Source organism: Phyllopteryx taeniolatus, chromosome 6, assembly GCF_024500385.1.
Source record: "Phyllopteryx taeniolatus isolate TA_2022b chromosome 6, UOR_Ptae_1.2, whole genome shotgun sequence".
Taxonomy (NCBI): Eukaryota; Metazoa; Chordata; class Actinopteri; order Syngnathiformes; family Syngnathidae; genus Phyllopteryx; species Phyllopteryx taeniolatus.
This window is the reverse complement of record NC_084507.1, coordinates 21,696,937-21,723,903: the sequence shown is the minus strand read 5'-3', so window position 1 is coordinate 21,723,903 and position 26,967 is coordinate 21,696,937. Positions and strand designations below refer to the sequence as shown.

Sequence of the window (26,967 nt, the reverse complement as noted above, 5' to 3'; positions counted from 1 at the left end):
TTCCCAAGGTATTATGCTTTTTTTTTCTCAGAGAGGGAGACACGCGCATACACACATTCACACACACACACACACACACACATACATACATACATACACACACACACACACACACGAAAGCGAGTGTCAGCGAGCTGCATGAAAGCCGGCCTTTCATTGAAGTCCCTCTGCAACATAAACACACACACAGGCAAAACAAACCGGACCACCGACAATCCACTGTGCTCCATTCATCCTCTCAAATTCGGAGTGTCTGTGTGTGTGTTTGTGTGTATTTAGGAGTGTAAAAGTGTGTGTTCCTGAAGTGAAACATCTCCTGAGGGGCGAGTCACAAGATGATTGAGGAGCCAGAGGAAGTTTCTCAGCTCCCGACGGTACTTTAATCTCACACGCGCACACGCACACTTTTCCAGGTGAAAGGGTTCAACACCCACACTTTTACAACCGCTACTGCACAATGAGCAACGAGCCGTATGCTAAAGCAGTAATAACCCACCCCGGGATGTCACACCCGTTTCAACACCCACACCATTCTCAGTGATAGAGTTCAACACCAACAATTTTCTCCACAGGCCTCGCACCCATGGAGAATGTGAATGATTCAACACCCACATTTTACCCGGCAAAAAGGTTCAACAGCCACACCTTTCCCACTGTTATTGCATAATAAGCAGCACGCTACGCAATTATACTCATTGAGATGTGGGTGGTGAAATACACTTTTTCCGGTAACAGGCTTCAGCACCTTCAATTTTCTCCTGGTGCCTCGCACCTGTGGGGCACGGGGGTGTTTCAACACCAACACATATTTTCCGCTGTTATCGCACAACAAGTGGTGCACTATGACATCAATATCCTCTCCAGGACTGTTGTACCGGTGGGAGATGTGTTTTTTTTTCCAAGAAGCAAACTTTCCCTGTGAAAGGGTTCAACACCCACACTTTTCCAGCTTTTTATTGCACAACAAGTGGTACGCCACACCATCAATACCCCCCAGGGGTCTTGCACCAGGGATTCTCCCACTGAAAGGGTTCAACTTTTTTTTAGGCCGACGCCGATTCCACTGTTTGGCAGAACAAAATTCAGATAACCGATTAATCGGCCGATTAATTTTAAAAATATATAATGAAAATAAATAAATAAATGTTTTTCCCCCCTGCTTACAACAATGAACATATGAATCACAGCCAGAGCATTTGACAGTTTTACAATACTTTATCCGTCAGTATTTGCTTAAGAGAGAGAAAAGTCAGCAAAAAAATAAATAAATTTTTGCCGATTTTAAAACATTTGGGGGGGGGAAATTGTTATCTTTGTCTTAAATTGTAATCTGTTTGTGTGTAAAAAAGAAATCTGCAAAAGTTGGCAAAAAATGTATGGATTTTTGAAAAGGGCTAATAATGGCTGATTAAATTGGTTGACCTATTAATCGGTCAGGCCTTATTCAACACCCACACTTTTCCACCTGTTATTGCACATCGAGCAATGAGCGATATGCTTTTTCATATCTCTTCACACAAGTTATCAGACCCAAAGTGGACCAGAAGGAGCCGTCACACCCCGTTTTCCATCCGAGCAATGTTCTGGGGCAAGAATTTAAGAAATATTTCGTCCACATTTGACTTCAAAAAGCAGCAAAAGAACATGGGCCAAACCAGTCCAGCTTCCCTAACTTGGAGCATATGTTCCGATCCGCAAATGTGCAGCGCACATGCGGAATTCTCTCCAATCCACTAAAAGCAAACACTAGAAGATGGAGAGCGACTGGACTGCCGGAAATGGAATCCACTTCAAATGGCAGAAATCAGGCTCATACCCGAGAATGTAACACGAGTACACGTGCGTGCGCGCGCTCCCGCTCCAGTACGGGAATAGGAGGCCCGGCTGTTAATGGCGGTGGTCCGGCTCGACAGTAGGATCAGTGTTTAGCCGTGTTTAGAAGCCCATTTGGGGCCCGATAAATCAAGCTGCTGTCCACCAGAAGCCTCCATTAGGGGCCCCCGTCGGGCCCCTGGACGGGCCTGTCAGTCACGCAGTCAGTCAGCGAGCCGTTTGAACTCCTAATTACAGGGAGGGCTCCGCTGGCTGGGGCCCGTCCTGGATCGGCTCCCCGAACCCCCGCTGCCGCCGCCCCTCCCGGATTGGAGTCCTGCAAGCTCACGCTAATACTAACATTAGAAAAAAATGGCGGACATTTGGAGAGGAAACGGCAGCGGGGAAAATATTTATGGCAAGTGGGGGAAAAAAAGGCCGCTGCCCTTCCCCGTGACCCGGCTCTGATCAGTCTGTTCTGCGACTCCTTCTGGGATTGAGTGACACTGGCGGGGGTTTCCCCCTCGAACATTTAAGAGCTTTGCCAGTTAGCATCATGCTCACCTCTGGCCACGAGTGATTAATCAAGTTAAAGAGGAGGGTGGATGACTGATGCTGGCAGAGGGGGTGGGAAGAGGGCGGGGGTGCTTGCTTTTGGGGAATGGGCAACAGGGAGCGTCTGAGATGTGGACAGAAGCACTCAAAGCACACCAGTGGCCAAGTGGCTGTTTTGTCTTCTACATACAACAAATAATCGTTCACTAGTCCCGCTTGATCATCAGACTCCAAGGGCGCTACACATGTGGGGGGTGTGGGGGTTGCAACAGTGAAAGGGTTCAACAAGCACGTTTCCAGGCTGTTATGGCGCATCCAACAACAACCAGTAAGCAATTTCATCAAGATATCCCGTTCACACTTTTTTTCAATGAAAAGACTAAACACTCACAAATACACAACGTGCAGTACGCAATAGTATCAGTCTTTAACTCGTCATTGAGTTAAAGACTCAAGAGGTGGCTGCTCTCTTCTTCGGCATTCCCGATTGGTCACATATTCCTGCGCAGCGTGATGTATTTGTTTAATGTCACTTTCCAAGGAGCTGCAGAGTCATCAAATAAAAAAAGTCACTAAAATCATGAAAAAATTCAGTTAAGTAAAATCTAATTAAATATTAAGAGGTTCTGTTAAAAATAGTCATTACAACTTAAAATTAAATTCCATAATTTAAAAAAAAAAAATCAGTGAAATACTGTAGGTAATAAAAGTCATTGAAAGATAAAATTGAATCAAGTAATTAAGAAAACTATTAAATAAAAATGTAAAATAAAATCTGCATTATGACTTTTTTCTTAGGAAGAAATAAATGTTTCCTTGAAAAAATACAACTTTTTTATTTTTTTATTACGACGTAAGATTTTTTTCAGCGGAAAATATGACTTGTCTTGAAAAGAATTTTTTTCTTGAAAAATAACTTCCTCATTCAATTACAATTAAATTCAAAAGAATGAATTAAATGAAAAAATAATTAAGTCATATTCAAGAGAAAATCAAACAGAAATAAAAATTTAATTCCATAATACAAATAGAACTCTACTTGAGTAATGTTTTTATTAAAAATATAAATGTAATTAAATCAACGAAAATGTAATTAAATAATTTTAAAATCAATTAAATAAATAAAAAATCCCATTACATAAGTACAAATGTAATTCAATTCTATTTCTTTTAAAACGCCATTGATCATTAAAGTTCATAAAACTAAATGTAAATACAAATGCCATTTTATTTATATTTCTGTGTAATTAATGAATAGACACATTATTAAACATTTAAGATCATCATAATTTATCATTATTATTTAAGTTTTGGAAAAAATGTGCATGCTTATGAAATATGTTCAATGCGCATGATGCAAACCTGAATAATTAATGAATACACTCTCTGGTATATATCAGTAGATAGCTACAATTATGCTGACTGTGTATACATTACTCTTGGGGCATCACACCCGTGGGTGGTCTGGGAGTTACCCAAGTTCAATACCAACTGTCATTGCATAATGAGCAATGAGTGGTAAACTATGGTATCCATATATTGGAATACCAGTACTTTTCCCGGTGACAGAGTTCAATACCCACGCTTTTCCCGTTGCCCAAGAAAACTCTATTCATTCTATTTTTACTAATGCCGCTTGGAGATGTATACAAAAAAAAATAGCGATGCACATGTGAATGTAATCAATGAAAGCTGTAACATTACAATAAACTAAACGCACGCACGTGCGCACACACACACACACACACACACACTGTAATGCAGTGTGAGAAAGAATGTCGCCATATGAACAATTGCAAGTTGTATCTGCTCAAAGTTATGAGATTTCACACCTGCATATATGAGTGTGCGTGTGTGTCCAAGCATGTAGCCGTACCGGGTGTGAGCTCACAGCTAATCACCCTGAAACAGGAAGTCCATAAATTATCAAACTACAAGTCTCACACAGTAAATCTACACTAACATGTCAAGGCTGAGTGTGTGTGTGTAGGTGAGTGAGTGAGTGAGTGAGTGAGTGAGTGAGAGAGAGAGTGAGAGATGACACCTAATATCCAGTTTACAGAATAGTGGATGGGGACATAAAACGTAAAAGTGAGAAATTGTCCCACTTTCTCTGAAAATGTGCATATGAATCGTTTGATGACGGTAATCGTTTTGTTTGTTTGTCAAAATTGAGCTAATTTACATAATAACCATCCCAAGACTGAATTTTCCCACCCATGACTTGGAAGCTCAGCTGGAAGAAGATCCAGAGCCATTTTCAAGTCATGGCTGGACTACATACACTGTGTGAAAACTATCCTGCCGAAGTCAAAAGGAACGCAATGCTGCATTTAGATCTGTTGGCTGCACGGATTAACATTGGCTAACAACGTTAGCTTCTAATAAGCAACACATACGTGCTTTCTCAGTGAAATTGGTGTGTAATTTGGTGGCTTAGTGAGGAAGGGCTGCCTCCGTGAGTGAAAATACAATCCATGTTTGACAAGTGGATGAATTGTAGTGTATGAAGTGCTGCCTACATCATGAAAATCATTTTATTGTCTTTACTGGCACTCACATTTTCCCCACACTCTGAGCTTCTCTTCTGAAAGTAGAAGCCACTCGCCTTTTCGCAACACCCTAGTTCCCTTCCTGGTCATCATGGTAGCGAAAGCCCGACTCGCCATTGGCCCAGCAGTATACGGGGCGGGGATCATTCACTTGAATGAGGCTACAGGCTAATTTCAGTGAGCTAAAAAATAGAGTGTAAAGTGTTTTTTTTTTTTTTGACAAAATGAAGACACTTGGTAACTGTTAAAATTATGGAAAAAAATGCATAATGTCACCTTTAAATCAGCTATGCTGCTTAAGTTGTCACTTTGCATTTTGACGTGTGTGTGCATGTGCGTATGCGCAGTCCACCTGGGTGTAGGTGGAGTCTAGCAGCGTGTCCAGGTTCTGCAGTGGCGCTGGGGTTTTGTCTTTGAAGCGGGTCAGGAGGCGGCGCTGGACTGCTCGGAACTGGGCGGCCCGCTCGGACAGGAGGTCCTGGTACTTCTGAGCACTGACGCGAAGCTGACACACACACACACACGAGAAGAACACAGTCTATATTTTTGACAAATATGGATAATTTAGGGGTTTGGGTCATCTACATTTTATGAACAATTGAAGGTCGCATTAGGATGAGCTGGAACCTATCCCGGTTGACTTTTGTCAAGTGAAATGGGGTACACCCTGTACTGGTCCCCAGTCAATCACAGGGCATATATAGACAAACAAGCATTCACACTCACATTCAGACTTAATGACAATTTAGAGCCTTCAGTGGAGCTAACATGAATGTTTTTGGACTGGGAGGAAAACCCACACAAGGCAAACACCACACAGGAAGGATCCAACCCGGAACCTCTCGACAGTGAGGCGGACGTGCCAACCACTAGTCTTCCGTGCTGACATATTTGGCATAAGAAAAAAATCGTGTGTACCTGGAAGTGGTGGTCTACAGACAGGAAGTAGTCTTTGAGGGGCAGCGGTCCGTCGAAGCTCTTCCTGAAGCTGTCAACTCCCAGCTTGGAGAAATGAACGTCGACTCTGTGGAGCAGTTCCTTGGCCACCAGCCACATGTCCTCGAAGGCGTCGCTCTGGATGCGATAGCGCTCTGGCGTCAAAAACACACAATGGGGTGATCATGACAGCAGTAGATGTATTTCCTACTATTGTGACCCGCTGTTTGTGTCTCGTGAGTGTGGGTCTTGCGGTGAACCTTTTAAAAATCCATTCATCTGCAAGCCATTTATTTTTTAAGGTAATGTTGTGAGATGAATTTGAAATGATATTCATGTGTTTTGGGCCCATAGTTTGGGTTATATTTAGGGTGGAACCTATTTAAAATGGGAAATTATTTAAAAATTCAGAGCGTGGCATCTAATACTTGAATGTTTGCTATTCATGTCCGTGGTTGATCCGTAACCCCTGCAAATAGCGAGGTTTCACTCTTATGGATAAAAGTTAGTAGTATTCAAGTAAAAAAGACAAAGCATTCAACACTCAAAGACTTCTTACGGGAAGTTTTGGAGGCCAGCACGGTCACAAGGCCGCCCGGCAAGAAGCGGAAAGCCAAACAGTTCCCCTCGTTATCTCCCGACTGGGTCGTAAACTCTGCAGATGCACACAAAGAGGCAAAAAAAAGTAAAAAAAAAAAAGCCAGCTTGATGGCTCTGATAGCATGGCCTATCGGCATGCAGGACGCCGACAAAAAAGCAACAAGACAGTCACACTGGTAACAAAGAGCACACAGACACATACGCACTGAGAGAGTGTTTAGTCGTCAGAGTTGCTGATTGCAGCTGATTGTCAGATTACTGGGAAAAAAAGGACCTCCAGTTCAAACACATGAGGACTCACTAATATAAGTATGCATATGTGTGTATGCGTGCGTGTCGTATACCAGGAAAGATGGTGGCCAGGTCCACGGGCGGCTGGTTGGTGTCCACCGTGATCTTGAAGACGCTACTCTTGCTAGGAGAGGACGCAATGGAGATGAGGGCAAGAGGAAGGGTGAACTGGCACTGGTGGACGTGCGGGACTCCTGGAAGGCAAAGAAATAACGAAAGAGAATCAAACATTTTATGATGAAATCGCAAAATGTTCAACCGAGCCATATATAATTGTATCTAACGAATGTTTGTTAGCTTAATACCAACATATAATGTGAACCACCATTAACGGGTTAACAGAAATGAGCATAGGTCTCGCGGTACCTCTCACGGGCACACACGGGCTTTCCCTGCGCAGGCAGCCATTGCGAAAAGTCGGACTCTCACGGTCTGGAGAGAACCCGACCTGAAGCACGGTCCGAAAAGGAAGTTGTTTGAGGAGGTGAGAAAACAGAGCAGGTGGCCAAACGTAACTTTGTCCTTTGCTTAATTACTGAATATTCCAGCTTTTAACAATAGCTCTCACACGCACACACATCCATTCACACACACATTTTCTTTCTCACAAGTACACATTCTCTCACACATTCACACTCTTACTCACGCGACCGTCACACTCTTGCACATACACACACTCTCTCAGAAATTCACACACACACACACACACACACAGATGGTCTGTCTCTCAATCATACTTTGACACACACACATGGACACACAATTATCTCGTAACTATGTGAATAATTGCATTGGTTTTGCATGAACAAAAGCCATGCGTAGCCAAGGCAAACTGCAGCCGCCAAAAAAAGTGGAACTACTATCCCAGTCAGCTACTGTCTCCTGCTCTTTGGATGTTTTCTTCACATTCTGCTCAATGATTGCCATCCCCTTCTCCGCCCAGTTGACCCACCCCCCCCTCGCCCCCAGCAGGTGCCCTCAGCGTGAAGGCCGCTGCTACGAGCCAAAGCAAAGAGTCTTTGGGTTTCCTGTGACAAGCGCTTCTGGGGTACAAAAAGTGGAAATTCTATCCTGGGTGGGGGAAAAGAGGAAAAGCAGCACAGGGGAGAAAGCTTTGGGATTTAAAGAACAGTCACGCAGATGAACTATATGGGCAAAAATATTGGGACAAGAAAATGGGGCATGTAATGTAAAAGTGACTTTTTAAAGTCTTGTCAACAGCTAGAATGTAAGTATGACTGAACTGCCTGGTTACCCATCAAGTGTGAAATTAAACAACCAAGTGAATCTTTTGTTATCTTGACAATTTCTGAAAACGTGTTTCAGGTTGTGGCTTAACAGTGGGGCTAGTTTACATAACCCCACCCCCATAGCACTTTCAAGCCATGGCTGGATGACACTGTGTGAAACACAATCACTTCAACACCAAAAGGCAAGCAGAGCTGTGTCGAATTTTGTTGGATGCACAGATTTAGCTTCTGATAAGCGGCACATACAGTGGCGCCTTGAGGTGCCTTGACTTACGAGTTTATCGAGTCTAGCTGGTGCTTTGCCGATTTTCTGTCTTGAGATACAAGAAAAATTTGCGATACAAGTGTGCATCAGATCCCCACGGCCCTTGTCGTCAGCAAACTTGCTAAACATCAGGCGACCGTAAAGTCGCATTGCTTTCTTGGCAGTGGAAGGACAATAGCATTCGGTGCCAGTAAAGCTTCATTAAGCTGATTTGCCAACCGCCAATAGACCCACAGAAAAAGAACACAGTAATTTAGGGACAGTCGTGTTTTGTGCTTGCATGTTCCGTGTTTGCGGGTTATTTGGGGAGCAAATGTTAGTACTTTTTGTTTTTATACACTAAAATACTGTTGAGTGAAAATTTTCCCATGGAAATAAAAGCTAAACTTGGTGTTTTGGGCGAGCTGAAACAGCGTAATTGCATTTTCATTCATTTCAATAGGGAACGATGATTTGAGATAACACTGTTCTGAAATACATGTAACCAAAGTCATGGAACAGATTAAACTTGTATCTCAAGGCACCACTGTACTTGAGTGTAATTTTAAAACTCATGCTTTCTTTCAGCAAGTGCTTTTTAATATTCAAGGCACAATAAGTATCAGAGTATGCGAGAGCCAGAACCGTCCCCTCAAAATCCAGTAATTTCAACCAGGGTGTTACAGTGGATGCAAATTGTTCTGTAATTTTTACGAAAGCATGCCACGGCCATGTTTAATCAGACACTTTGGAATTTAAAAAAAAATGCATAACACAGTGGGAAGAGAAAGAGAATTTCTTTTGTAATTTCTGCATAAAATGGCCATAAAATGTCGTTTGATCTTGATCTAAAGTATAAAGAAACAGTCTGCTTGAACTAACACCACACAAACAATTTTGTGGTCATGCCACAGCATCTTAATCAGGTTGAGGTCAGGACTTTGACTGGGATTCCAGAACATGTATTTTCTTCTTCTGAAGCCATTCCATTGTTGATCTGCTTCTGTGTTTTTGATGATTGTCCAGTTGCAACATCCATCCTCTTTCGAGCTTCAACTACAACCCCAATTCCAATGAAGTTGGGACGTTGTGTTAAACATAAATAAAAACAGAATGCAATGATTTGCAAATCATGTTCAACCTTGAATACACGACAAAGACAAGATATTTAATGTTCAAACTGATAAAACTTAAAACAACTTAAAACTCTACTATGGAAAGCAAAATCCATTTCTCAACAACACCCAGAAATGCCGCCGGCTTCTCTGGGCCCCAGCTCATCTAAGATGGACTGACGCAAAGTGGAAAAGTGTTCTGTGGTCCGACGAGTCCACATTTCAAATTGTTTTTCCTCCTTCCTCCTTGGTGTTCTCCCATGAATCTTGTTTAGTGTTGTACGAATAGTTGATTGAGGGATCTTGGCATGTGCCAATTTCTGATTTCTGTAGGTCTTCAGCTGACACTCTACGGCTCTAATTTAAATCTCATTGCGCATTCTGCACTGTGCTCTTGCAGGGATCTTTATACTCCTTGGAAGAGAAGCAACAGTGCTGAACTTTCTATATTTATAGACAAGTTGTCTAACCATGGACTGATGAAAATCAAGATTTTTACAGATACTTTTGTAACCTTTTCCAGCTTTTTAGAAGTCAACAATTCTTAATCGTGGGTCATCTGAGAGCTCTTTTGAGTGAGCCATGAAACACATAAGGCAATGCTTCTTGACAGGAGACAATTCTAACTTGGTGTGTGTTTTGCAAGTGTCTTGGGAGCACCTTTAATCCACACCTCCAATCTTGTCTCATTGATTGGACTCCAGGTTGACTCGGGGTGGCTCACACCTGATTCTGATTAGCTCTGGAGAATCCGTAGCTTTAGAGGTTCACTTAAATCGTTTGTGTGGTAACCAGACTGTTTATTCTTGTGATTTGTACAAAGATCAGACCATATTTAATGACCAATTTATACAGAAAAAGAAATTCCAAAGGGTTCACAAAATTTTCCTCTCACGGTATGTCTCCTTTAAGTGTTAATTTTGGACAGGAACACTTCGGAGGAGTTCCTTTATTGTATTTATTTTTTGTTACCAGCGCAGCAGGCAAGTTCTATAAAGGCATGCTTTGAGGAGTTTGGCGAGGAAGAACTTGACCAGAGCCTTGACGTGATGCATCATATGATGATCAAAGTATCTACATGATATTATTGGAGACAATAAAGCGATGCTCCCAAGATTTTTTTTTTTTCTTCACAAGCATGTATGTGAGCATTTGAGATGGAAATGTGAAAGGATCCGAGTATATTTTATGAATGGATTTGAGGATGGTATGTGAATAGATTTGACATGTTTATGCAAGCTTATTTGAGCTGTATGTGTGCAGATGTTTAACATGTTTATGTGAGCGTGTATTTATGAGTTGAAAAGGAAGTGGTTTCAAAATAAAATATGGCATTGACCAACAGCCATAAAGTACAATAGTAAGCCTAAATTAAGCAGTAGCGTTACATAGCATTATACTGTATAGTACATACATATATATTTATAATGTATATATATGTCGGATACTTGTTGTTTATTGTGTTACAATAACGCATTTCCTCATTGATTTAAAGTGGTTGCTTTTAATGTGTAAGTGCTATAGGATATGGCGTAATGGCCGGCCAATCAGAAGCTGTGTCGTGTAGGAAGTTTATTTGCTATGTGCTATAATTATCAAAATAATATATATTTTAAATATTAGATACTTCATGAATTTTTTTCATTTGCTATGTGCTATAATCATCAAAATAATACATATTTTAAATATGAAATACTTCATTCTTGTGTGTGTGCAGTGCATCTCTATAATTTTATTTGAATTGAACTACCTAATAAAAGATTTACACTATTCACGTGTGAGCATAATCGACGTGTGCGTGAGCATGATTGACATGAACTCGTGAATGCCAGTGACGTGTGCGAGAATGTGATTGACGTGCTCGCGTTAACACATTGGAGTAGTGTTTGAGTAGTCTTTTTGAGAGCAAGACTCGTGCGTATGAGTGTTTGAGTAGTGTTAATGAGAGTGTTTGAGTAGTCCTTATGAGCGCAAGACTCGTGTGTATGAGTGTTTGAGTTGTGTTTATGAGGGCCTTTCAGTAGTTTGTGCGTGTGTGAAAGCATTTGAATAGTAAGTGTGAGAGCTAATCCTGAATAATGTCCCTAACGGCCCCTCATATACGTACGTCTGTGTCACAATAAGTCTTGTGTGAAAGATAAAAACTCACGTGTGTGTGTCACAAGTCTTGTATTACTTGTATGAAAGAAAATATTTTATTCTTTCAACAAGCTGTGTGTGTCACATGGAATCTTGTAGGAAAAACGTGCGCGTGTGTGTGCATGTCACAAGAAATCTTGTTTGAATTATAAAAAAGAAAACAATACTATTCAGAAAGTGAAAATGCGCGTGTGCATGCATGTGTGTATCTGTCAATGTGTGCGTGTGTCTATGTGCATGTGTTTCACACGAATTCTTATATGAAGGATAAAAAGAAAATATTATTCATAAAGTAAGGTGTGTGCGCGTATGGACTCCTGGCGGGGATCACGTTCCAGAAACAAACGGTAGGTTGCGCTTTCTTCCTGTTTATACAGTACAGTATGTGTGTGCGTGTATCTCTGTACAGTGCGTGTGTGTCTGTGTGTGTGTGTCTACAGGCTCTATGCACGTGACCGTGCACGTACCTTTGGGGTTGAACTCTGCAGGGAAGAAGAAAGAGAAGACGAGAGAACACGTTAGACAGATCACCAAAGAAGCAGATGTTCCACTCGGATGGCGATTCGCTCGCCCTCGTTCCCACGATCCGCCAAATGCACGCTCCAGTGCACGTGATCACGCACACGCGCACTCTCACATTCACACCTCTGGACAATTTAGGGTGAGCTGGAGTCTATCCCAGCTGACTTTTGGCAAGAGAAGCATTTACCCTGTCTTCTTAACTCATTCACTACTGTGGACGTTTATATTGGTCAACTGGAACCCAACCGTTTAATGCCACCGACGCATACAGGATATTCCTCAAGTACAATTTTCAACAAATAGGCGAGGAAGACTGTCTCGCTCAGCTTGTCAGTGAAAATCATGTTTGTAAATCACTCGAATGACCAACAGATACCTGCAAATGGTTGCATTGTTTTGGAATTGAGATGAGCACAGCTTTTGAGTAGAAGATAAAGCTGAGGTCGCGAATCTCTGTTTATTATGCCGATTATGAGGAAGAGAAATGAGAACACGTTGGAAGTCAGACATGTTCAGGCACATCACACTCAAACAAAGTATGTATATGTACAGTATGCTATAAACAGAGTATGTGTCTTGGTAGGTAGTAGAATGTAGTCATAATGAGAAAAGAATGATGGTTCATGGACTGAATGGCAAGCATATGTAAAATAGCCACACTCGAGCTATGCGGTGAGTCTGCCTAGAGTGTCACAGAGTGTTTATCAGCAAATTAGAATTAAGTCAGTGCTCTGCTAGACGTTGCTTTTCACAAAAAGCTTGTTTTCTCCATTTTTTTTTTTTTAAATTAGAGACCGGTGTTTTGGTGAAAACTCTAGAAACTAAACTTTTCATTCTTGGTGGAAGAAGACAGTCTACTCTTTCTTTTAGTAGGTTTGGTGCTTGTATTGTCACTGAACACAATATTCTCTCAAAATGCTCTAAAAATGTCTGGCAATATTGGGAATGTGTTTTGTTTACCAGTGGTGCTATCAGAGAATGCTTCTGCTTTTGCTGCCCGGAAGTACGTGTGATGTCATGGTGAAGTGTCCTACACCAAAGAGAAGATGACGACACATGTACGTAGGAGGGAACTCCATGTTTAAGTCGCGATGCTGACTAGTGCTTTGACCTGGTTCCTTCGCCCTGGTGACATCAGCAGCACATTAAAGCCTCCAGACAACTTGAGTTCTATTATTAGCCTCACAATAAAGCCGTGTTGCAACGTTGCCAGACGTGAAAGGGATTTGAGACAGAGGAAAAATGTTCCACTGTGCAGCACATTGCTGCCAACTCAAACGCAATCCAAAGGAAACAATACCTCCTTCTTTTTTTCTTCTTTTTTTTCAATAAACTACCTTTTGGCGGAGATTATTTGGACTATTTGGAGCAATAATGAAGTCTGTGACATTTTGGAATAAAGGCTGCTTCTGTTGCACGGCAGTGAAGAAAAGTCAAATCTTCCAGCAGCATTGCTGGGAAAGAGGACAACTGGAAGGGACATTGCTCAAGCTAAAGTGGGCTACACATATAGCGATTTATTTATTTTTTTTATTTATTTTTTTTACATTTTCAGCAATTTCTTTTATAAATGTGAGAGAGCATGATAGAGGTGATAGAGGTGTCCCGATCTGATCTCTGTGATCGGAAATCTGTCCGATGTCAGCAAAAAAACAAGGATCGGATCGGACTGGATCTAAAATCTATAATTTTACCACTCTTGTATAAGCAGAGCATTCTGTGCTCCGCTCCAGCACTTTGATCCCGCAGCGACCAAACGGCGTGCAGAGCCCACAACAAAAGGCTGTTAAGGTGCTAACGTAGTAGCAAGGAGTAAGTGTTAATGTTGCTTGCTTAAAGTCATTGACACTCCAGTTGAAGTTCACTGTAAAACTCAACATATATAACAAAATAATTAAACCTATCAAATGTTCAAATATATCACAGACTTTGTTTCTTCGTTTTTGTTCACAAAAATCACTAGCTCAAAGCTAACGCACAATACTGTGATTTCTCGTGTGTAATGCGCACCCATGTATAATACACACCCCCAAAGTTGACCTCAAAATTCTGGAAAATCCTTCTACCTATGTATAATGCATTTTTACAATGCATGATTTTGCTTCTACCCATATGATCAAAACATGAAGTACTATCTGTATTTTGTTAGTATTTTTCAAATGATTATTCTGAAGTTACGCACTTTATTTGAATACGTAATACTTTTTTTATTTACTTGCTTTTATTTTGAAATTCACTGCCCTACTTTTATTCAGTAAATGAGAAAACGCACAGTTGTGCTCATATGTTTGATTACCCAGGCAGAATTTGTAAGATGGGTACAATTCTTAAAGAAAACATGAAGGGCTAGGCGAAACATTTTATTTTATTTTAATGGGAGGATAAGGGGTACAGAAAATTGATGGATGGATGGGATTCAAATTAAACTGTCAAGCATTTCAGAAAATCATTATCATTAGCATCTCCAGTAGCATCTGCAACATTTGCGGAATCGACATTGTCCCAGATTATTGCACTACTAGTCACTTTAAACTGCACAAATTTCCTGAAGTCTCCGTGCCATTTGCACAATGGTCATTACACCGGACTATTGTTCTATTAGTCATTTAAAACTGCTCTAATTACGAGAGGACTCTGCATCTTTTTGCACATTGTCAAAAAAATAAATAAATTGTACCGGCATGACCACATTACGAGTAATCTTTTATTGCTCAGTGACTGTGTGTTTATGTCTAAAAAGTATTCAATTCACTGTCTGTTGCCGTACTAGAGCGGCTCCAACTACCGGAGACAAATTCCTTGTGTGTTTTTGACATACTTGACAAATGAAGATGATTCTGATTCTGATTAAACAAAACATAACCATAAAGAAATTAATGATGGTTGTTGTTCCGTCATCTGTCGTATTTACAAAACACAATATTTCACAAATTCTGCCAGGGTATGTAAACTTATGAGCACAACTGTATATATATGCAGTCATACGTAACCCTGTCATATTGGAATGAAAGTGTTGGCCACACTTTTCTCATAACCTCTAGGGGGCGGTGACATTCGCATGAAAGTGTACAGCTTTTTCATAACCTCTAGATCGGGGGGGGGGGGGGGGGGGTCAAACTCTTTTTTTGTCTCGGGCCGCATTGGAGTTATTATTTCCCTCAGAGGGCCGTTAGAACACTGAAACATATAAATGTTTAATCAAAAACATATTACCATTACACAACAAATTGAGGGATAACTAGTTTTGAAAGCAGAAGAGAAGGATAATAGTTTGTTCAAGTATTGTTTAAGTTACTGTAGAAAAAGGGTTTGGTAACAGAAAAATGCAATATCTCAACATTATTGTTTATTACTATGACAATTTGGAATTTGGGTACAGAATTTAGCAAAAATCACGGAAGTTGACGAGCATGATTTGCTTTTGCGGGCCACATAAAATGATGTGGCGGGTCGCAACTGGCCCCCGGGCCTTGAGTTTGACACTTATGCTCTAGATGGCGGCATACGTTTGTAAAATGTGAAAGTTTTTTTTTTTCTATTTCCCCCTATACCGATGTATAATGCGGACTATTGACTTTTGACAATTTTTTTTGGGGGGGGGGGGGGGGAATGTGCATTATACACAAGAAATTACAGTAAATTAAAAAACCATTGAGGAGGTAACGAAAATTAAAATCAGACTTGCGGGACTTATCTCTCTCAAAATAATGAATATTGGTACACAAACACTGAATAAACATATACAAACAGGCAATATAACAATAAACTCTGACATATATTCTTCAAACTGTGAAAAACAATTTATAATGTCAATATTTGATCGGGACTTCTACTTTCTTTGTTACGGCAAGTGTGTATCTCATTGCGTGCACCAAACTGCCCTTCAGAGGTCACGACGTGCAAAACAGTTACTTTATGTAACCCATTGGTTACTAATAGATGGGTAAGTTTATCTCATACCTACTGTTGCTAATTACAGTGGGTACGGAAAGTATTTAGACCCACTTAAATTTTTCACTTTGTTATATTGCAGCCATTTGCTAAAATCATTTGTTCATTTTTTTTCCTCATTAATGTATACACAGCACCCCATATTGACAGGAAAAACGGAATTGTTGAAATATTTGCAGATTTATTCAAAAAGAAAACTGAAATATCACACAGCCAAAAGTATTCAGACCCTTTGCTGTGACACTCATGTATTTAGCTCAGGTGCTGTCCATTTCTTCTGATCATCCTTAAAATGGTTCTACACCTTCATTGGGAGTCCAGCTGTGTTTGATTATACTGATTGGGTTTGATTAGGAAAGCCACACATCTGTCTAGACCTTACAGCTCACGGTGCATGTCAGAGCAGATGAGAATCATGAGGTCGAAGGAGGCGGCACGGTGGCCGACTGGTTAGAGCGTCAGCCTCACAGTTCTGAGGACCAGGGTTCACTCCCCGGCCCCGCCTGTGTGGACTTTGCATGTTCTCCTCGTCCCTGTGTGGGTTTTCTCCAGGCACTCCGGTTTCCTCCCACATCCCAAATCCAGGTGTGATAAACGTCGTCATTCATGGCTGTCGTAGTTCAAAAGTGTGCTTCTACTAAATACTGAGCAAACGGTCTGAATACTTATGACTGTGTGATATTTCAGTTTTTCTTTTTTAATAAATCTGCAAAAATTTCAACAATTCATTTTTTTTCTGTCAATATGGGGTGCTCTGTGTATAGTAATGAGGGAAAAAAAGGAACAAATGATTTTAGCAAATGGCTACACTATAACAAAGAGTGAAAAATTTAAGGGGGTCTGAATACTTTCCGTATCCACTGTATTCATTTCTGTTTGAGTAAAATCGCTTTATGAAGCCTTTTCTAACATTCCATACTACAAAACAAGTAAATTATGTACTATGTTTATTGCTGAAATCGGATCGGCTGCAATATCGGTATTGGATCGGAAGTGAATAAGTTGGATTGGAACATCCCTAATACATTCATCCATTCATTTTCGTTCCGCTTATCCTCACTAGGGTCACGGGCGGGCTGGAGCCTATCCCAGCTATCTTCGGGCGAGAGGCGGGGTACACCCTGAACCGGGACTAGGAAAAAAAAAATTCATCTTCACTGCTCTTCCACTGTGTGCTGTGCTGGAAATGAGCAACACAGCTGAACACACATAAGGTACATCGAAGTAAATAAGAAGTGTCAAAAGCTTAATTTAGGTTGTTAAATTCAAAAACTGAAATTACTATTATAGAGCTGGAGTACGCACACTCAGAATGAAATATTTTGTGATTTTTTTTTTTTTTTAAATATATTTCTATGTATCAATTTGATGATTATAGCTTACAGCATACAAAAACAAAACAAAAAAAATCACCATCTCTGCAAACGAAACTATTACATAACAAATAATCAAGAAATAATGAAAATTATTTTAATGTAGAAATTAAGACAGGAATTTGCCCTCTGAAAAGTCCACACAACCGAGTTTTTTTTATCTATATATAATTACTGAAATAAATGGACTTTTGTACCATATTCTAATTTATTGAAATGTACCTGTATATCCACATCTGATGTAATATTAGTGGTAGTAGTGTCGTAGTATTTAGTTAGTATAAGCACAAGTGGTAGGCTAAACAGCCTGGAGGGTGGCCATTTAGTACCTGTGGGCGAGCTGTAAGAGAGGGTGAGGTCTCCGCTCAGGTCTGCAGGCGGGTAGCGGCCATTGAGAAAAGCTGAAAAGACAACAGCAATGGACGAGCCCACACCTGAGGAAGAAACCACAGCAACGTGCTAATGTTAATAAGCACTTCAATAATTCTATTCAAATCTTATATTGTTTGTGATGCTTATAATATGGAGGGCGAACCACTTTTAAGGCATGTCAAGAAAAGGCTCTGCTCCCTTTCACTCTGATTTCACTACATCCTTATTACCTTCATTTCACATTCACCGCCTCCTTCCTCCCTCCTCATGATTCCGAAACTCTCTTTTCATGTTTCTTCCACTGCCTTGCACTCCATCTTCAATACCAGGGTCCAACATGAACAGTGGCCCGATGGCCCTGTCGGGCCACTATGTATTGCCATACAGACGCTGGCCTGACCGGGCCAGTACAAATATCCTAAATAAATATGTTGAAATCAACACATTCTTGCTTTTAACACCATATATTTTGAGTTGTAGCCACTTAAATTGATCAAGCCATTTTACCGCACTGCACAGGTTTTGCGCCTGTAAGGTTAAGAATCCTCAATCATCGGACAGAATAGGGATTCAACCCTAGATTTATCATGCAAATGGCTTTCGCTGTCCAGGCTGCTGCAGCAACCCACTCCAAGTAAAATGATCCATGCTAAAGCTATTCGAGGAAGCACATTATCATTTCATTGAAGCGTCATGTTTTGATTGACTTGTAAATCTACATGAGTAACTGTCGCAGCACATAATCAAATCAATAGGCTTCAATCCTCTGTTTTTGGCATGTCAAATGTTAAATATTCATCCATCCATTTTTTTTTTTTACCACTTGTTCTCACTAGGGTCACATGCTGCTGGAGCCTATCCCAGCTATCTTCGGGCGGGAGGCGGGGTACACCATGAACCGGTCGCCAGCCAATCGCAGGGCACATGGAAACAAACTACCATTTGCACTCACATTCACACCTATGGGCAATTTAGAGTCTTCAATCAACCTACCACACGTGTTTTTGGGATGTGGGAGGAAACCGGAGTGCCCGGAGAAAACCCACCCAGGCACGGGGAGAACATGCAAACTACACACAAGCGGGACCGGGATTTGAACCCAGCTCCCTAGAACTGTGAGGCGGATGTGCTAACCAGTCGTTCACCGTGCCACCCCTGTTAAATATTCAATGAGATATAAATACTGCCCGAAAAAAAACAAAAAAAACATGCAAAACAACCAACTACACAGAAGCAATATTTTCTGAATTTATTTCATCTATTTAATCATGCAGTTGTTCACAAAGTGGTGAACCTCGCCCCATCTTTGCTTTCGTGGACGCTCCCCTTTTTTACCCAGTCATGACACTCACCTGTTTGCAATTAACCTGTTCACCTGTGGAATGTTCCAAACAGGTGTTTTGTTTTTTACAGTCCTTAACTTTTGATACCCCAGCCCCAGCATTTTTTGTGTGTATTGCAGGGATCAAATTCAAAATTAGAGAATATTTTCCCAAAAAAACAATCACATACATCCATTTGGACATTAAATATCTTGTCTTTGTAGTGTATTCAACTGAAAATAGGTTGAAAAGGATCTGCACATCATTGTATTCTGTTTTTATTTACATTTTATACAGTGTCTGAACTTTGCTGGAATTGGTGTTTGTATTATATCATGAATATACGGGGCCAGCACCAGTTCTGACAGGGCCACCAGTACTTGATGTGGGTCCACCATTCAAAGGCTTAATGTCGGACCCTGACTACTTGTCATTTCCTCAACTCCTTTTCACTCCACCTTCACTCCCTCCTTGTTAACTAATTTTCGTTTACTCCAGCTCCACCGCCGATTTCCTTCCTCAACTCCTTTTCACTCCAACTTCACTAAATCCTCATGTTGCCTCAGTTCCCTTTTACTTGTACAACCCCAATTCCAATGAAGTTGGGACGTTGTGTTAAACAGAAATAAAAACAGAATGCAAGGATTTGCAAATCAGTTCAACCTATACTTAATTGAATACACTACAAAGACAAGATATTTAATGTTCAAACAGAAACTTTATTCTTTTTAGCCAATAATCATGAACTTAAAATGTTATGGCTGCAACACGTTCCAAAAAAGCTGGAACAGGGTCATGTTTACCACTGTGTTACATCACCTTTTCTTTTAACAACATTCAATAAACGTTTGGGAACTGAGGACACTAATGGTTGAAGCTTTGGAGGTGCAATTCTTTCCCATTGTTGCTTGATGTACAGCTTCAGCTGTTCAACATTCCGGGGTCTCCGTTGTCATATTTTACGCTTCATAATGCGCCACACATTTTCAATGGGAGACAGGTCTGGACTGCAGGCAGGCCAGTCGAGTACCCACACTCTTTTACCACGAAGTTGTAACACGTGCAGAATGTGGTTTGGCATTGTCTTGCTGCAATAAGCAGGGGCATCCATGAAAAAGACGTTGCTTGGATGGCAGCATATGTTTCTCCAAAACCTGTATGTACCTTTCAGCATTAATGGTGCCTTCACAGATGTGTAAGTTACCCATGCCATTGGCACTAACACAGCCCCATACCATCACAGATGCTGGCTTTTGAACTTTGCGTCCATAACAGTCCGGATGGTTCTTTTCTTCTTTGGCCCGGAGGACACGACATCCACAATTTCCAAAAACAATTTGAAATGTGGACTCGTCTGACCACAAACCACTTTTCCACTTTGCATCAGTCCATCTTAGATGAGCTCTGCCCCAGAGAAGCCGGCAGCGTTTCTGGGTGTTGTTGATAAATGGCTTTTGCTTTGCGTAGTAGAGTTTCAAGTTGCACTTACGGATGTAGCGCCGAACTGTATTTACTGACATTGCTCTTCTGAAGTGTTCCTGAGCCCATGTGGTGATATCCTTTACACATTGATGTCGGTTTTTGATGCAGTGCCGTCTGAGGGATCGAAGGTCACGGGCATTCAATGTTGATTTTCAGCCTTGCCGTTTACATGCAGTGATTTCTCCAGATTCTCTGAACCGTAGATGAGGAAATCCCTAAATTCCTTGCAATTGTACGTTGAGGAACATTGTCCTTCAACTGTTCGACGATTTGCTCATGCACTTATTCACAAAGAGGTGAACCTCGCCCCATCTTTGCTTGTGAATGACTGTGCAATTCATGGCACCCACCTGTTCCCAATTAGCCTGTTCAGCTGTGGGATGTTCCAAACAGGTGTTTGATGGGCAGTCCTCAACTTTCTCATTCTTTTTTGCCACCTGGCCCAGCTTTTTTCAAACGTGTTGCAGCCATAACATTCTAAGTTAATGATTATTTGCTAAAAAGAATCAAGTTTATAAGTTTGAACATTAAATATCTTGTCTTTGTAGTGTATTCAATTCAATATAGGTTGAAGATGATTTGCAAATTATTGTATTCTGCTTTTATTTATGTTTAACACATTGGAATTGGGGTTGTACTTCAGCTTCACCACCGCCTCATGTTTCTTTGACTCCTTTCCACTCCAGCTTCACTACCTCCCCATGTTTCCTCAAGTCCTTTTCACCCAACCCTTCGCATCTCCTTGTTCTTTCCTTGATCTCCTTCTCTCGTCTTTTAAAAATGGTTACAATTTGTCTGAGGTTAAGCTGCAGTGCTTTGGGCCAAGATGAACACCACAACGTGTGTGTCTGTATCAAAACGTGTGTATCCTTCTTGTGCATGTGCAAATAATAAATAGAAGCAAAACAGGTGTGGAAAAAAAACACAAATCAGGAAATTAGGATTCCTTAGCGTCATTCCTGCTCTGCTTCTACTTAACCCGTGCTCGCACAACTTTGGGAAAGTGGACTTTCTGGAGTGGTGAGAATATGGGCTGAAGTGTCTCTGGCTGCTAAAGTTTCCTGGGTCCACTCTCTCCTCTGCCTTCATCCTTTCAGGCGCACTGACCTCCTCGCTGGCCGCTGCCTTCCCAGCATTCCGTCTTTCAGCGGGAGGCTTTTAACCTTGGTGCCCCACGGGTCAACTGGCTCGGACGGGTTTAAGTGGTTTAAGTGTTCCCAGGCCCATTAGGAGCAACAAACACTCAAAGAAACACACAGTAACCCCTCTCTCTCTCTTTGCATCTCTGCCCGCTTCACTTCCTGTCTCGGGCCACATCTGGACAGGTCAGGTAGCGGTCCATGTGACCCGGAGGTCTGTGTGGTCCTGCCGCTGGACTCTCAGGGCCATTTAGCCATTAACGCTGCCAACAGTACAAACAAACTCCACACAAAGGTGACCACCAGAGCACACCTCGCCTCCTTGACCTCCGCAATTGTGTCCCCCTCGCGTCCAAGACTCTGTTTGCGTAACCTTGTGTTACATCATCATCATCACGGACCTCTTCCATGCCACATTCCTGCCTCCTGATCCTCTAAGGCAAGGGTGTCAAACCCTCCGAGGGCCGCTTTCAGAAAGATGGAAGGATGCAAGGGCTACTTGGACATTCTTCAACTTCAATTGTTTAAACACGCTAGGACCAATTCATAAGCAAATACACGTTTTCATATTCAGTGGTGCCTTGAGATACAGGTTTGTTCCTTGACCACGCTTGTAACGCAAAACACTCATATCTCAAATCATTTCCCCCCATTGAAATGAATTGAAATGCCATTAATCCGTTCCAGCATTACCCCCCCAAAAAAAGGTTTGTAATGTGTTTTCAATTACAAAAAATAGCACTATATGCAACTGTATTTTTAAAAAGATACAACAATACATAATTAAATAGAATGAAAAACCTTAAACAATTTTTTGCTTCAATTCAATCAACATTGTGCTGCTCCATCTGGTGTGCACGTCTTGGCCACCTGGGGACAGTATATTACATCCATCCATCCATCCATTTACTGAGCCGCTTCTCCTCACTAGGGTCGCGGGCGTGCTAGAGCCTACCCCAGCTATCATCGGGCAGGAGGCGGGGTACACCCTGAACTGGTTGCCAGCCAATCGCAGGGCACATACAAACAAACAACCATTCGCACTCACAATTTAGAGTCTTCAATTCATGCATGTTTTTGGGATGTGGGAGGAAAACCGGAGTGCCCGGAGAAAACCCACACAGGCACGGGGAGAACATGCAAACTCCAAACAGGCGGGGCCGGGGATTGAACCCGGGTCCCCAGAACTGTGAGGCTGACGCTCTAACCAGTCGTCCACCGTGCCGCCCAGTATTACATACATACGGAAATACATGGAGACGGTCACAAGTTAGCGCGCAGTACGCTGCAGTAATATTAGTCATTCTTCACAGAGCATTAGGAATACATGTCTGTGAGTACTGTATTATCTGTCTACATGTGTTGTTCTACCGTTTGTGTTCAAACAGCCGTTTTTTAAAGGGTTATAATTCCGCAACACCACTGCTATTTATAAGCCCATCTATTGTGTGTCCAATTATGTTAGCATTAAACGAGCAGACTTTAAGGAAAGGTTATGTGGTTGTTTTAAATACACAGTGTGTATTTTTTATTTTTTTTGTTTGACAATAAACTTCAACTGGGCCTGGCAATAACCAGCTCGAAGCTTCTTTTTTGAAGAATTGTTCTCTATCTGCCAAACTGCTGCGTGTTCTGAAGTGAGTTGAGTTCAATGCCACCATACAGCATTCATATCTCAAGTTTTCCTCACAAGTCATAGCAAAAAATTAGTTGAATGATGGCTCGTATTTCGAAAAACTCACCAGTCGGTCACTCGTATCACCAAAGCACACGTCAGTCATAAACAGTTAAGGATATTCAGCTTTTAGGTGAACAGCAAAATTGTGTAAGTGTATGCCTGAGAGAGAGAAAAAGAGAGAGAGAGAGAGAGAGAGAGAGAGAGAGGGGTGTGGAGAGAGCGAGATAAAGAGAGGGTTGTAGAAAGAGAGAGAGAGAGAGAGAGAGAGGGTGAGTGAGTGTTTATGTTAAGTTTATAGTGACTCCTGGTTGTTAGGTGAAGGTGAAAGTTCAAGAGGGGTGAAGATTCGAGTCTAGAGAGTGAAAACGTGCTGACAAGTGGCAACTTTGTGCGTATGCGTGTGAAAACACATGAGCTAAATGAAAACAAACCACTAAAGTTTATTTGAGATAATTGCCCATGACATAAACTAATGTGCAACGAAGAAGGCGCGTTTAAAAATATTTAATAGATCTATGATGCAACCTGATGAAAGGGCAAGGAACCATGCAACTTACAAGTTGAAATAAACTTCTGGAAGAATGGCCAATAAGAGAGAAAAACAGGCTCTCGCACCACCTTTATCATGGCGAAACCTCGAAATGATCATCAAACTTTCATGTCATATTCTTCCCAAATTAGAAGGCGCAGGCAAAATGTTTTGGAAGATAGCATCACCCATCTGTCAAGGACTTATGCTTCAAATTTGGCAGCAATCTCAAGGACAAGTTTGTCTTTAAAGGACACCTGGAACTGGCCAAAATGAGGCCTAAATGACTAAGTGGAAACAAAATGGTGGACTTCCTGTGTCTTTTCAATTATGGCTACCTGTGATCTTTTGTGAATCTACTCATGATAGACATTTTTCCGAATGTTCCTTTTCACACTGCACTTGGCAAGGCGTCTGACTGATACTCTCGACTTTCCCATTCATTGTGTGTGCGCGGAGGGGGTATGACGCTGAGCGTCACGTCATCGGATAGAAACATTTTCTACTCTGGAGCGTTGACAGGGTGACGTCAAAAGGCTCCATTGGGAGAGAGGTTGGCGTCGCGCTGTATTGGCAGACTTGTACTGTAAATGTCAAGGGGAAAATGGAGGATGCTCTAATACACATGGTTTCTCTTTGCCCCAAAATCTCTGCTTAGCCTGAAATATACCTCAAAGCGGTCTTGGTAAAACATTTTTGTGGGTCTACTCATGATAGACATGCCCACCAAATGTCAAGTTAAGTTAAACTGGCATCGGGGGTTGAATTATCCCCCAAAATTCTGCGGGGTGCTGTAGAGACGATTTTCTGGGAAAACCCTCAAAATGCTGATTGATTTGGCAACATTTGGAAACCAAGCCATTTCCATACAGCCTTTAATAACCTCCTTGGCGGAGGTAACAAGCAGCGTGCTGTTAAACGCTATCTTTTGATCCTCGCACTGACCGATCTGCTCACACATTCTCACCTTTGAACTATGAACCTAAATGAAAACACCACTTCCTTCCTGACTTTAGACATGTGGGCATGAACATCACAATCAGTGGTCATGGCATCACAAAGAAGAAAAACAACAAAAGAGTGATGTGAAAGAGGAGAAGAATGAGCAAGAACAGATACGGAGAGGAGTGATAACAAAGGGGGCAGTGTGTGTGTGTGTGCGCGCGCTGGTGTGTATGTGTGTGGTGAGCGGGGAATCGAGTCGCCATCTGAGACAAATAAAAAGTGAACTAGCAATAAAAAGTCAGAAGGCGCTACCTCCCTTCCTCCTACCCCTGTAGACACACACACACACAGACACACATGTATGTGAGTCTTTGTGTGACTATATAACTATATATATGAGATTGCATATGTGAGACGTAACAGTAGCGACAGCAGTCACTGGAGCACTAAGCCAATTAGCCTGTAGTCGCTAAATGCCAACAAAGTCTCAAGTAGTGACGAGTGGTACAGTGGCGTCAATGCTCATGCTCAGCAGCTGTGAATGTTTTAGTGCTTTTGTTTGTCTTGTCACAGAAATGGGTTCCATGTTTGTTTAAGCCGTATCACCTGAACCGGTATTACATAAGACACGAACCACTATTGCAGCGTGGCAGTGAATGACTGCCAGAAAAAAAATCCATCAATCCAATTATATGTAGCGTCCATCCCGGCCCTTCCACAACCACATTCAAATAATCACTGAGTGGGAATTCATATAAGTGAACCACTACACCATCACCCAAAGTTGTCCATGGGTGTGGATAACAGGGCCCTGCGATTGGTTGACTGCCAACCAGTCCAGGAAGTACACCATGTCTCTTGTCAAAAGTCAGCTGGGATCGGCACCTGCTTAACTGCTAACCATAATGAGAAAATGCTATAGAAAAATGGATGGATGGATGGATAAAATCGCCTTTTGGAAAGCCATTTCAGCATTTATTTGACATCCTTGATATCCAGTTTGAGGTTGTACGAACAGGCCAAAAGTGGCACTAATAGTGGAAAAGACAGTACTAGTAAGACACACTTCTAGTTGTCATCCTATTTCTATCTATGCACTGAATTGTCTAACTAGTAATATTGTAGTAATATAGTTCCTATATCAAGGAAATCGAATAAATGTACAAGCAGCTTTCCATAGCCATAAATGCGCAATGCAAACATCTGGGAGAAAGTGAAAGTTATTAAAGGGCCGGCGCACAATGTTGAGTGTACAGTAGAGTGCAACTTGTTTGCATTACGTACGAGCAGCAGGGTGTCCAGCTCACATTGCTGCACAAACAAGTCGTCCATCAATGATCGACAGCTCAGAATGAACGGGAAAGTTGCACACATCTTGAAAGGATGGAAAAAAAAAAAAAAAAAAAAAGATTCATACGGAACTCGTGATGCTGCCGCACTCTTGAAAGATGACGCCTGCAGACAATGTGCACATGACACGAGGGGAAATTTTTACTCCAAATATGAACATCTGCTACATTTATGAAGTTATGATGGATAGTGATAATGGACCGATTAAGAAGAAGGGAATAGCCACAAAGAGCAGCTGTGCAGAAAGTTAAATTGATTACAGAGAGAAATAAGAAGACAGGTTTAAGGCCACTGACGTTTAAGACTAAATTACAAATACGCTGGGAGAATATGGGCTCGATCTTCCATCACAATATTTTAAGAGCCTTTTCCGATCATATTTTGGAGATAAAACATAAATTTGTATAAAATGTGTTACTAAAAAAATGTTTTATGGTGTCTGGCATTTATAAGATTTGTGAATATCCAACTTTAAGGATTAAGTGTGATTCAAAAATATTTTTCAATTTTGAAAACAAATATTTCACTTTTTAAGGCCATTTTGAAGCGACTTTGATCAGATTCAAGACCTTATTACGCAATCCTTGAAGGATCATGAGTTGGAAAATGTATGTTTCATATATACCAAATATTACCTCTATTAGTTTTATACAACCGTCACATGTTTTTAGCAGAGTACTTATGTGTGTCGCAGCCATGTTGTGACTACTAGCTGTTTTTCTACCTAGCTGTTGTGGCTACTAGCTGTTTTTCTCAGTCTCTGCATGTACCCATTCCGATAAAGATAAGTTTGAGTGCAGGTGGACAAAG

General features: G+C 41.4%; 1 protein-coding gene across 4 annotated transcripts in view; it reads right to left on the bottom strand.

Moving 5' to 3' along the window:
* bbs9 (Bardet-Biedl syndrome 9) overlaps positions 1-26,967 on the bottom strand; it is a 157,550-nt gene that overhangs the window by 100,027 nt on the left and 30,556 nt on the right. For 3 of the 4 annotated variants that reach the window (XM_061776790.1, XM_061776791.1, XM_061776788.1), the window contains exons 14-19: positions 17,670-17,774; positions 11,962-11,976; positions 6,800-6,940; positions 6,415-6,510; positions 5,838-6,010; positions 5,272-5,424 (exon numbers count right to left, since the gene is read on the bottom strand). In XM_061776790.1, coding sequence (XP_061632774.1) covers positions 5,272-5,424; positions 5,838-6,010; positions 6,415-6,510; positions 6,800-6,940; positions 11,962-11,976; positions 17,670-17,774 — 683 coding nt within the window. The remainder of the gene's footprint in view (positions 1-5,271; positions 5,425-5,837; positions 6,011-6,414; positions 6,511-6,799; positions 6,941-11,961; positions 11,977-17,669; positions 17,775-26,967) is intronic. The other variant, XM_061776789.1, reaches the window with a different exon arrangement.